Raw genomic sequence first — 12,754 nt, 5'->3', positions numbered from 1 at the left:
TCGGCGTCCATGTGGGAGGACATTTGGGGTAAGGGCGAGGCACTGGAGGGGAACATATGTGGCGGGGTGGCCTCTGCTCCTGTGTGGAATCTGACCGTCTCCTCTTCCACTGCAGAGATTGCGAAATGCCAAGAAGACTTCGTGGACCCCCCGGGGAGGGCCTTTGAGCCCTGGCTACACAGATGCCTGAAGGCGCCCTGCTGCGAGCCGCCACAGGCCCCTCTGGTTCCCGCTGCACCCATCACTGGCCTTCCTGACGTTCGTGGGGAGACCTCCGCTCTGGAGTCACCCCATTCTCCAGGGCTCCTGCAGCCTCCCTCTGCCCCCCCATGCTCTCAGCTTCCCTGTCTGCTTTGTCCCCAGTCCCTCCGCCCTCCTCCCTTCCCCGCTTCCCTCCCTCACTTTTCTCTCTCCAGGCCCCTTGGCTTTGCTGCATCTCCCCAGAGCCTTTCATCTTCCTCGATTCTATTCCGAAATTAAGTATCAGATATCTACGTCATATCACATACATACACGGAAAATCCGATACTTGTGAAAACATTAAAAATGATACATCTATATGTGAGAAGACAAAGAATTGAGCCACGCATTAAGCGTTTGCCACTTATGTAACTGGGAAAGGATCACAATCCAGAATATCTAAAAATTCTTATAAAGCGAGAGGGAAAGACAAACTGCCTCGCAGAAAAATGTGCAAAAGATTCGGCCAACAGTTAGTTCTATAGCAGAGGAGAACGGGAGGCACAGAAAATATAAAAAGATACGAGGTCTCTCTGGACATCAGGAAAATGTGAAAGCAAAGCTCAGGGGGAGAGCGCTCACACCCCGTCAGGCGAGAGCGCGCGAGGTCCCTAATACCTGCTCCGGTGAGGACCTGGGGATGGGGACGCTTTTCTTTCCCCTGGTGGAGAGCTTTGGGAAAAGCTTGGCAATGCCAGGGATGGGCGTTGATATCCGCGCCCCGTGTGCCCGCTCTTTCTGTTCTAGACCCTTCCCTAGAGGGTCTCACGCATGAGAACACAACAGGTGACTCCTGTCCGTGATGGTGGGAAAGCGAGAGCTATCGGACTGACTCCCCCTGAGGAAAGGAACAGATGGTCGCTCAGTGCCAACACGGGGGACGACAGCCTGAATGACAGTCAGAGCTGGGTCCCCATGTGGGATCCACTGATGGGAATGGCATAATGTCAAGTAAAAGAGCAAATGGCCAGAGAGATAGATGCGAAGGGTACCACCTCTGCGGACGACCCCCAAGGAGGCAGGTAGCGTTTACGGAGAGATGCAGACAGGAGCCGTCGTGCAGCGGACCATGGGGAGGGAGAAGCACACTCGCTGAGGGACATGGTCGTCTGGGGAAAGGAAAACCTCGGGGCCTGCGCCCCCCACCCCGCAGCTTCCCGAGAGTCTTCCCATTAATACCCACGATCAATTAATCTGCTGGGGACCCCGCACTTCCCCACCCAGGCTCCTGTCCTCCTAGTCCCACGAGGAGGTCTCGGTCCTGCTCAGGGCAGCGATGCCCCAGCCGAACCCCCTCTCACGCTGGGCTTCCGGTCACTAGCACTGACCATAACCTCAGGGAAGGTGGACGTGGAGCCTGGGTGTCGGGCAGCACCGCCCGCTGCGCTGCAGGGCGACGAGGCAGCCGCGAAACCCACTCTGCCACCGGCTGAATGTTAGGGTCCCCCGAATGTATAGGTTGAAGCCCTAACCCTCTGTGTGATGGTGTCTGGAGGTGGGAGTTTGGGGGGTGGTTAAGTTTAGATGAGGTCACGAGGGTGGGACCCCAGGAGGGGACATGTGTCCTAGTAAGAAGAGGAAGAGAGAGCAGAGCATGCTCACCTCCTGCTCGCCATGCAGTCACTGAGGGGACGCACGATGCAGAGGACCCGGCACAGAGCTAGGAACTCACAGCACATCTGCCCCTTGCCTTCTGCAGAGCAGGGGAAAACCCAGGAGTGCTCGCCCAGCCTGCTCCTCCTCTCACTGGGCAGGAGGGAGAGGGCGCCTGGCACAGGGCTGGGTGCAGGGTGGTGTGGAGAGGGCTCCGGCCGGCCCCTCCCCAGGGGGGTGGGGCCTCTGTCCTGTGGTCACCCTCAGGGCCTGTCGCATCCCCTCTCCCTGCCCTCCTTACTTTATCTTTCGCTTTGCAGTAAGGGTGGGTCCTGCTGCCCAGAGGGGCCTGTCGCCACTGAGGGGGAGCTCTGCCCAGAGGGAGGGTCCCAGAGATGGAGAGAAGGTGGGTGTGAGCTGGAGGAGGCCACACCCCAGGTTCCTCCCACCCCTGCTGCCAAAGCAGGAAGGGTGTGGCGCCTCAGCTGAGAAGGCTGGTCGGTCACTCAGACGAGGGACTTCCCTAAGGCCGGGCACTGTGAGAGGAAATGCATCTCCAGGTCTGGAGAAAAGTGACAGAAGCCTGGCGGGAAGGCTACACCCTGAAGCCCTGGAGCAGGTACCGCTGCCCACTCTGTGCCTCTGGGGCCTCTCTCTGACCCTTGTGGAGCCTCTGTCCTGGGGCGGCTGCTGCTGCTGCTCTCCAGCTGGCTTCTCTTCCTGTCTGGGTTCCTTCTCCGCAGGACCGCTCCGTTGGGGGGACGGCCTGTTCTGGGGAGACCCCCACTATTGCTTCTGAATGGCCCCCTCTGTGCCTGCCCCCAGTCCTGCCGTCTTCCTGGTCCCCCTCTCAGCCCGCAAGTCCTTGGGGCTGGGCCGTCCCCTGCGTGCCTGCGACGGCTGCCTGATCTCCCATCTTTCCTGAGTTCTGTTAACACTTAGGTTGGGACTAAAGCCTGAGTGAAGCCGTTGGTGAATTTAGTTGGAAACACTTTGATCAATTTTCTATGCCCTTGACCCCACTACACACACAGCGTGAGAAGAGCTGTCTGGGGCAAGAAGATAAACCATCCTTTCCAAGGATGTCTCCGCTGGGAGCAAAAAGTAAATGCAGACTGTTCTCACATCCACGACTTTCACGGTTATCACTGCACCACCAGCCTAGGACCGGGGAAAAGATGCCTCGTTCGGGAGAAATGCTCCTAGTTCACAATTAAGTAGACAAGAGCACCACACCCGAGACAGCGCACCCCACCAAGTCACCTAATGTGATAGCTGGGCATGGCATGGCTGTGCCCGGACAGGGGACCAGGGCTGTCACTTACCAGACAGGGGACCTGGGCAGGCTAATCCCCTCATTGCGCCCTGCTTACTTCTCTCTAAGATGGGATGGGTCCTCCGGGACTGGAGGAGGAGTAGATGAGTTCAGAGACACAGGATACTTAGATGACTAGCCAGAGCCTGTGGATTTAGGTGTTAATCCGATCTGTAAAACATAACATGCCTCCGTGAAAAGTCGGGCGTGGATTGACTGCAATATTAAAAGCTACTATTTTGGTGCGGAGGGGGTTTTGTTACTCAGTTCTGTGTTTCTAATGCGTTGGGGGGTGTGGGCAGGAATCTGGGGGGGCTTGCGCGTGTGCTGCTGGAAGGTGCGGAGCCTGGGCCCCCACGGGAGAGGACGCTGGTCCCTGTGTCTCTGCAGCCCCCGTCCCCTGCCGCTCCCCAGTCTTCCTGCCTGGGAGGCAGTAGAAGATGCTCAGGGCCAAAGAGGGTTGGGGGAGGCACATCGCCCAGGGGTGCAGAGTTCTGTGTTCAGGTGACACCAAATGGGAGAAACTCCAGGGCACACTCTGCATTTTTGGTTTTCACTTTTGCCCCCAGAAACCCAAAGGAGCGGTTATATCATGACTATTTCTACTTCCATTTTTACAACCTGCCGACCCCCAATTACCGAAATGGCTGTTACATCTGCTACCAAGTGGAAGGAACAAAGAACCACTCACGTATGCCCTTGTTGAGGGGGGTCTTTGAAAACCAGGTATGGGCCCCCCTATACTCTCCTCAAAGGCAGGAGCAAAGCCGGTTGAAGATGCAGAAAAGAATATAACACGTAAACTGCCGAGTGCTTATTTCGATAACAACGTCCGATGTCCTGGGCCCCTGATGTCACTCGCGTCCTGCAACCTTCTCAAGTACCCAGTGTTCAAAAGCTGAGAGAGATGGATGGATTTACTGTTGATAATGTAACATCTCTCAAATCTTATTTCAACATGTAATGAATAAGAATTCATACAAGAGTTCTTCACGGGATAGGTTACCTTCTTTCCTCATGCTCAGTCCTTGAGAGGAGATGTGTATTTCATACTTGCCACATTTCAAGAGCGCGGTGGACACGCGTGGCCGGCGGCTCCCCAAATAAAACACCAATAGAAACAATACATCAGAGGGTTCCCTACCACTCAGCCTACAGAGAAGTAACTACAAGTATCCATTGAGAGGATGGACAGGCTCAGAACTCCTAGGGTGGGTCCCGTCGTTTTTCTCATGCCCTGCTGGCCTGAGACGTGATGTCTGAATGGGCAGCCGTCACGGACACCTGAGAAGGCCAGCAGAAGACAAGCACCTAGGGCTGAGACGGGGGCCGGGAGCATGGCAGACAGTGTCCTGACACAGTGGGCCTGAGGTGCTGAGCAGGGGAGGGGAGCTGGTACCAACTCACGTACTTCCTTATCTTCTCCTAGAAAGAACGTGGACTTGCAGCTCCTCCAGGCAGGCTTCTTTCCCTGGCAGCCACAGACCCCTGCCAGGACCCATCTTTCCCAGTGTCCTGTCCTTAGACTCCTTCTTGTCCCTCATCCTCTCCTCGTTGGCCCCTGACCCTGCTTTGTCCCCTCCTCCCACTGGCCTTGCCCACCCCACTCCCCTCCTTTGCTTCCATCTGTCCAGGTGACCTTGTCTGTCAGTTCTTCCTTTCCGGCCGTGAACCCCCTTGACTCAGTCCTATCCATGGTCATCGCCTGTCCTTTACTCTCTACGCTTCCAGTGTCTCAAATGAAATTACCCCAACCCCGGCTCCTTACAGTCATCGTGTGAGGTTGGACACGGGTCGGGCCCTGACATGTGAGGAGAGACCTGCGGCCTTCGCTGCCCTGTGCAGGATGCCCAGCTGCCAGGGGCTCACTCGGCACCGTCCAGGCTCTACAGCGATGCTGGCGGGAGAGACATCTGGTGCCTGCGAAGGGGCCCGCTTGGGCCTAGGCACTGCGAAGGGCAGAGGTCGTCCTGTGGCAGGGAAGTCCCTCCTTCTAGCTCCCTTACCAGGACGGTGAAGTTGGGAATGGGCTGAGGACTGGGCAACTCCCCGGCCCCCGAAAACCTGCCCGTTTGAATGTTCCTTCCCGTGTTTACACTTCGTCTTTCTCTTCTCTTATTGCATCGACCGTCGTTTCAAAAACGGTGCTGCTGCCCGTCTAATAGTCTGACGATGAGTCCAGGCTTTTAAATTCCAGATCCCCCTCCTATAAACGTTACTGATTTTTATTTGACCAGCGACAATTAGTGTGAGCCCTGCTACAACTCCCCCACCACGAAGGTACCTACGAAAGACAAAGGCATTTGCACATTCGCAAGTGTTTATTGCACTATTTGGACCTCATGATATATATACGGAGGAAAAGTGTTTGGGAACAAGTTTACATTTTATTTTATTGCTTTTGCTTTAAAACAATTAGAATACATAATTATTTCTCTAAATGTCAAAAATTATTCTGATACTATTGAATAGGATCTTACTGATAGATATTTGGAACGAGAAATGTTAAATGTAAAATAAATCTATCAGGTTTTTTAAATTTACAATTTCTTATAGCTCGTTGCGGTTTGCTGGTTGCTTTGCATCATCCAGAGAGGGTGGAGGATGCGAGTTTCCATTCTTGAAGAAATGTTTTATTCTGTTCCAAAGCACTCTCCAGCCTGCTATAGCGAGATCGAAGTCCATCCTTCAGTCTTCCTGATTCTGGAAGGAGATGAACGTAGCAGGGTGTTGGGAAGATGAACAGGGACGAGGTCCGGGGCAGAGACAGAGACAAGGAAGGAAGGAGGGACACAAGGAGGTGAGGAAGCTCAGACAGCTTGTGAGAGGGGAAGGGAGGGATGCAGCTGGTGCCCCAGGAGGGAGCAGGTGACCCAGAGGAGGCTCTGAGCAAAGGGAAGGAAAGGCTCAGGGAGAGAAGGGGAGGTGGGAGGAGGCAGGGGGGCAGCAGGGAGGGAGGAGCCCTCACCTGGAGAATGCCCGCCAGCCTCTGAGATAGTTCTTCACTCCTTACACCCAGGTTATCCCAGGGCGGGAAGGATTCAACCTCATCCTGTTTGTGGTCCACAAAATTTTTCCAGCAGTACTCAAACTCTGAAGGACAGGAGGGGCGGGGTAAGGGTGAGCTCCAGCCCTGGGGAATGGGGAGCAGCACAGAGTGTCTGCCTCTTAGAGACAAACTTTCCCCATCATAATTCCACTGCCTCCCTTCTTGCTTCTTCCCTGGGACCTAGCTCATCACACCTGTATTTCTTCCAACGGGAGTGTGAGGCGGCCCCATCAGATGCTTTCAGGAAGCCCCTAAGTCCTTCGTGAAGGTCTACGCCCCTCCCCCGCTCCCAGCACCACCTCCCTCCCCTGCACTGTCTTCAGGTCCACTCCCCAGTCCTCCCAGAGTCCAGCGCCCCTTCTGCAGGCAGCAACCTGGCTTCTCCACCGGGGATTCTCATCCTGCCCACCTCTTTCTAGCAACTTACCAAGGCCTCGCCTGCCCACCCCATCCCTCGTGAGTCCCGTGCTGACCCTGGAAGGTCATCATGGCGACTTCGGCCCCAGCCGCATTCAGTGCGCGCAGCCCTTCTTCATAGCCCGGGAATCGCTCATAGATGCGGGCAGCGAAGATGCGCAGGTAAACGTGTCCGTTCGCTCTCAGGAATTTAACCAGCTCATCGACACAGTCTGCGCAGGGGCTCCAGGAGATGAAACAGGTGACCCTGTAGCGCAGCTCCGTGTCCAGATTCCAAGAAGCCATCCGCTCCAAGAAGATCAGCTCTGCGTGGCGGCGTTCCAAGCCCATGTCAGCACCCTGGGCACAGAAGAGGGAGAAAAGTGTTTTGTCATTGACTGTGACCAGGGGGACGATGGGATCCAGGTGAGGCAGGTGGGGCACAGGCCTCCAGCACAAAATAGAAGGGGAAACACAGCTCAGCATCAAAATGAATGATATTTCAACGCAGAATTGACATGGTCAAATGTGAGACGAACCTCAGAATAAACAATATCAGCATTTACCAAGGGCCCGATCAGCAGAGGTGTCTAATTGACATCAGCAAATGATGGCTCCTCGTGGCTCTGTAACTGATCGGTCCTCATTTACGTTGTTGATATTTCGTTCATCGTGGAATTCGCATGAATTTTAATTTTTAAACTATTGCATTAAATACGACACATCTTGATTCCCGAGTGGGTGTAGCTCCTCTAAGTTAGCGCCCGAGGTCTATGCCTGCAGGAGCCCCACCTAGTCTGGCGCTGCAGGGAGGAGGTGAAGGGCTGAGGACGGAGGGAGAAGGCCAGGTGAGCTCCAGGGTCATGAGCCTGATGCCACAGAAGTGGGTGCTTCTCTCAGAGGGGATTTACCCCGCTCTCCACGTACTCCCCTGTCCCCACGTCCACCTGTGCACCAATACTTCTGCAGGCTTCCACTCTGGGCCTCATCCTGTGCTGAGCCCAGGGGACACACCCTACTAAAAGGGCTCACTCTGCACAGAGGAATGGGATGAAGGGCACCAAGGGCGTGGTGTCTGGGAAATTAGATGAATGTCATGTGCAGCTCATAGCATCATAGAGGTTTGCCCAACCTGTAGAAGGAAGGATTTGCAAGCAGGACCCTGGGACGAGGGACGCATTCGGCCAACTGTGCTAGTGTAGAGCCCATGGCGGGTGTGTACGGGAACCGGGGGGTCGGCGGAGTGCCCTTGTGCCAAGTGCAGTGGGCAATGCAGTTGCGTGACCAGCACCCCGGCCAGGATCTCCCAGGAGTGACTGGACGGACAGACAGGGAGAATTTGGGCTTCTGGACATTCCCTGTGACTATGTGGCTGGATACTGATGTGTGGCTCAAAGCCACCCATCACAGCAGAAGCCGGCCCCACCTGACTCTAGACAGAGCCACAGCAGCTGTGGAGACCAATAGCGACGGGTTTGAGGACAGCCCGTGTGCACTGAGAATCTTCTCCCTGAAAATTCCAGGATCAGGAAATCCTGCCTGCTCTGGTCGGTCACCTCATTGCGCAGGAAGTCCTTGTACTTATCCAGTGGGATGGAGTTCTCGCCAACCAGGAGCTCCACCTTATAGCACAGGTAGGTCTTGTGTGGACAATTCAGATGACTGAAGTTATCAAGAAAGGTCTGTTCATCCATCAGGGGTCTATGGACACAGAAGGAAGGAACCCAGAGACATGGAGCACGTCCTTGTGCTCCCCTCCTCCACCCCAAACCTCTTCCCCATCACCCTGAGCTTCCCATGCACCCCACATCCCAGCCAGACCCATAGAGGATGGGCGTCCAATCGCTTTGCTGGAGCCACCTGCCCTCCTCTCTGACCCCACCCGAGGCTCCCGGAGAAGCCAGCCCGGTCATTTCGTCAGGGTCTGCACCCGAGGCAGTGCCTGGTGTCAGAGCCTCTGTCCAGGCTCCGTCTGGACTAGGCTGGTCACCGCTCCTGGCATCGCCATGTCACGATTGTCCCTCTGGCCCATGTCCCTGCTTGTTGTGAACACTTGGCTCCCATTCCTCTTGGGACAGGCAGAGTGCCCATCTGCCGAGAGGTCTGAGGAGGGAGGGCAAGCAGAGGAGCCCCTGGGGTACGGCGAGTCCCCATCAGGGAACCTGGAGGAGGGGCTCAGGAGTTGGGGTGTTGTGGGGGCCGGGTGATACCTGGCCTCGGGTGCTGCGCCGGCCTCCATGTCTCAGTCCCTTCGCTGTCCTCTGCTTCTCCTCCTGGTCACAGCCTATGTCCTCCTCCTGAGACACTCTGCAGGACTCAGGCTCCTTATATGCCATCGAGCACCTGGAAATTGCTGAGTTGGCATGCTGGACCCCACCCCTTCATGACCTCAGGCCACCGATGCCACCCACATGAGTGTAACAGAAACAGGAACTTATCTGTCCAAATGTGTCATTCTGATGCCGTCGGGGACAAGTTAAGTTTTGATTTCTCTTCTGACAAAGGCCCTACCTGGATGCCACGAGGACTGACCATGGGCAGATGAAGCCTCGGAGGCTAGGGTCAGTCTGGGCAGCATGGCACCGCAAGACAGGAGACGAGAGGGCAGCTGAGAGGCCCTGTTCATGCTGAGGAGGCCCGGGAGTGAGACACAGAGCCCCTGTCCAGGCTCCCTGGGGCCTGCTGCATGAGGGACAATGGGATGTGAGCCATGAGGGACATTCTGCTCTGAGAGGCAGCAGACGACCTTCATCCCGGTCTAGGAAGGGCTGAGAGGGGACCAACCTGTGCCCAGCTCTCCTCAGGAACTCATCACGTAAGCATTAGAACCTGGACATGAAGCGTTTTTACGCACATTACACAGGGGAGAGAACAGGCTCCGAGAGGGAGCAGGGCTTGACGGGGATGCCCAGGGAGCAGAGGGGAGCAGGGCTGCCCACCTCCCAGAAGGTTGGCCACACGTGCTCCTTCCCTCCACCACCAGGCCATGAGGAATGTGGGGGCCGTCGAATTCCAGGCTCGGCGGTGAGCCTGAGCCCCATGTGGCTGTGCTTGTCCCCGAGGGCTACCCTTATGTCCCATCGACTACCCATCCTGGCTCCTGTCAGACCGCCCTGTGCTGGCCCAGCACGACCACCCAGGGGATGCGCCCAATGTGAGAAGAGCCGGGCCGCCACCCCGATCCCACCCTGCCCGCCCGCACGGAGAACCAGGCCGCTAGCCCTCCTGGGCTGGCCCGTCACAGCCTTAGGGTGCACCCTCAGCACAGCATCCCGTCTTCTCCACGGCCCCCTCTACTGCACCCATGGGAGCCTCCCCTGGCTCTGCACTGCGCCCCTCCCGTCCCCTCTGTCCTCTCGACCTTGGTCCCTCTGGACCAGAGAGCAGCCCCTGGCGGGGGGCCTGAGTGCTTTTCGAGTGAGAACTCACCCGGCACGTGTCACCTGTGTCCCACTGGTGGCCATACTTCCCAGGTCGCAGGCTCCACACGCACACGCCCGCCACCCCCAGGAGTTGCCAGTCCTCCTGAGCTGAGACGGCGTGTCTACAAGGACCAGGTCGAAGACACCAGGCCTGGGGCCCCTGAGAATTTCCCCAACACTGTCCCCAGGACTTGCCTTCCGGGGAGGGAGGATGGCATCGTGATCCAGGCCATGCTCTGCGCCCGTACCCCCAAAGTCTCCTCCAGTCACTCAACACACAGAGTGCTCCTCGGTCCTCCTCCCACCCCTCCCCACAGCTTTCAGAGAGAGGATCTGCTGTGCATGAGAACTGTGCTGGCGGCAGCCTGTGACCCCAGAACTGTGGGGTCCTGCTGGGCAATCCCCTGTGCCTTGGGGCTACAAACCTGCTTCTGATCCCCGTCTTCTCATACCCAGCCCGGCCAGTCACCCTTGGACCTTCCTATCCCTGCTGACTCCTGGATGCCCCTGTGCGATGCAGACAAGCCTGGCCGAGCTTGTGTCCGTGTCTGGAAGTCAGTCGTGCGGTGAATGACTGTACACGGCAGCTTAGAGAATCCGTGTCCTGTGAAGGCAGCGGGGACATCACACGTGACAATATCTTGGGTTACCCGAGTCACAGTGAGAAGGGGCCAGAGGATAAGGAGATGCCAGCTCAGACTGGGTGGGCCTCGCCTCTCTGTCTCTGGCCCCATGCCCTTCCTGAGGCCCCTGCCCACCCTAACTTTCTCCCCAAGGCCCTCCCTGGAGCCTGGCTCCCTAGGGACAGCAGAGGCCCAGGCACAAGTGCTCCCTCTCCCGGTCTCCCTCGGGCCAGGGCAGGACATTGCACAGGCCTCAGTAGAGTCTAGTGATGAACTCTGGTCCAAAACCTCCCACTGGTCAGCACTGACGTGACGGGCTGCAAGCGCTCAGCTCACCTTAGGCCATGAGGTAGGAAGAAAGAAGAAAAGAAAGCCTGTCCTTTCTGGGGGCTGGCGGCCCCTCCCCCACGTCTGCCTCTGGAACACTGAGTGAGCATGTGAAATGACCCCTGCGTCTGCTGGAGTTTTCCACCGAGGTGTGCCAGGGCCGAGGAGAGAAGGACCTAGGTGCCCCGTGAGCGAGAGTGGGTGCGTTGGGGAGAACGGCCCCCTCAGGAGGTGCAGACAGTGCCGGGATTTGTCCTATTCACCTGTCGGGTAAACGGGGACCAGAGCGGGGTACCCTGAGGGAGCCCAGACTGGGGTCAGAAAGCCAGACTGAGGCCCAATAACCCTGCGGAGGGTGCAGGGTCCGCTCTGTCCTCGTCCCTCCGGGACTGCAATGGGTGGTCTGTACGTGACTGGAGTCTGGGCCAGGCTGCTCTGTATGAGGTCCCAGCTCTGCCTTCCCTGCCGTCCTGGAGCCCACGGCCAGCGCAGGGTCTCGGTATGGACCCCAGATTGTGTCACATCCTGAGATCCTGGATCTCAGGCCCCATGTCATGGACAAGGCTGTGAGTGTGGGGATCTGTGGGGTTGGAGACCTCAGGAGCTGAGGTCACTGAGGGTCTGGGTCAGGGCAGCCTGCCCTCTGACAGCACAGAGTGTAAGGACCCTTCTCCCAATGAAACCACTTGTCTTCTACCCGGGTCATCCCCTTTGCTCAGAGTGACTGTATCTTGTGGGTTTTCCATCATTTGTTTTCAGGAATCAATGTGAGGCTCTTGTCAGAGCCCAGAAATTGAAACCATCGGAGCAGATAATGATGAGTCTTTCTCGCAAACCCGCCTTGGGAGGTGACGACATCTTCTGGTTTCCTGAGGAACTGAGATAGGGTTTCTGGGAGAACCCTCGGAGGCTGCTTTTCATCATGTCACTGTGTGTGTGTGTGTGTATGGGTGTGAGTGTGCCTGGTGCGCCAGGGCTGTGCTTGGGCTTGTTGCCCAGACATAGCTGTGTGCCAACCCAGGTCTTTGTTATGTATATGACACCTGAGGTCCCTCCCATAGGCTATCCTGAGTTGGACCACCAACTATAATCAAGGCAATTAGCCACAGCCGCAGAGGCAGAAAGCAGTGTGGAAGGCCCTGGGGACACACAAAGCTGAAGCCTCAGCCCTGACCAATCTGCTACCCAGGGAGTGTGTTCCGTCTGCTCCCTGAGCCTCCTTCATGGCCGAGCTCTCCTCCCTCTGGGGTTAGGGTAGGGGAGCTGCACCTCTCTTGCTGCCCCTCTGTCTGCGTATAGCCATGGACACCCCTTCTTTCCCCAGGAACTGGCCCTGCCTTGGGTCTGAGCTGAGGTCAGCAGTGCCTGTGCAGCTCTGAGCAACTACTGTGCGCCCAGCTTTCGGCGTGAGCGGGAAGTTTGAGTATTAGTGGATTACTTATACATTGAGTGATTTCTTGAACAAAGGATTTCCCTCTTTTTTAAAGAAAAATCATCATTTGTTGAGGAATAACTCTCTCAAACACTGTCTGAAGCACTTGATTTTCACTGTGTCCTTTAACTGTCACTACAGCCCCATAGTTAGTCACAATCAATGCCCCTGTGTTTCAGGGGAGGAGCCCGAGGCCAGGAGGAAAATTCAGGGCCAAGGTCCCTGAGTGTGGAGGAGGCTGGGCCCAGGGTCAAGTCCATGTCCTTCTGAGTCTAAAGCACCTATGTAGAGACTTGTCCCAGGAAAGACTGATGCAGCTGCTTAGACGCAGGGGAGGCAGGAGGGGCTGTGGAAGGA

At 56.6% G+C, this 12,754-nt stretch overlaps 1 protein-coding gene across 1 annotated transcript; it reads right to left on the bottom strand.

Annotated features, from left to right (window-relative positions):
* Nucleotides 1-5,732: 5,732 nt before the first annotated feature.
* On the bottom strand, nt 5,733-8,909 carry LOC120605431 (DNA dC->dU-editing enzyme APOBEC-3A-like). The gene is made up of 4 exons (XM_039866331.1): nt 8,804-8,909; nt 8,150-8,294; nt 6,671-6,953; nt 5,733-6,241 (listed from the first exon to the last, which is right to left on the bottom strand). The coding sequence occupies exons 1-4, from the start codon at nt 8,830-8,832 to the stop codon at nt 5,733-5,735; spliced, it is 966 nt and encodes a 321-aa protein (XP_039722265.1). The 5' UTR covers nt 8,833-8,909.
* Nucleotides 8,910-12,754: the final 3,845 nt, after the last annotated feature.

This window comes from Pteropus medius, unplaced genomic scaffold (genome assembly GCF_902729225.1).
Source record: "Pteropus medius unplaced genomic scaffold, Ma_sr-lr_union100, whole genome shotgun sequence".
Classification (NCBI taxonomy): domain Eukaryota; kingdom Metazoa; phylum Chordata; class Mammalia; order Chiroptera; family Pteropodidae; genus Pteropus; species Pteropus medius.
This window is presented reverse-complemented; position numbering and strand designations above follow the sequence as displayed.

Coding starts and splice junctions, on each gene's coding strand:
- LOC120605431 (XM_039866331.1), bottom strand. CDS start 8,832: ATGGAGGCCGGCGCAGCACCCGAGGCCAG. Junction 8,295..8,803: donor GGCGCAGCACCCGAGGCCAG/GTATCACCCGGC, acceptor CTGTGTCCATAG/ACCCCTGATGGATGAACAGA. Junction 6,954..8,149: donor AGGACTTCCTGCGCAATGAG/GTGACCGACCAG, acceptor TTCTGTGCCCAG/GGTGCTGACATGGGCTTGGA.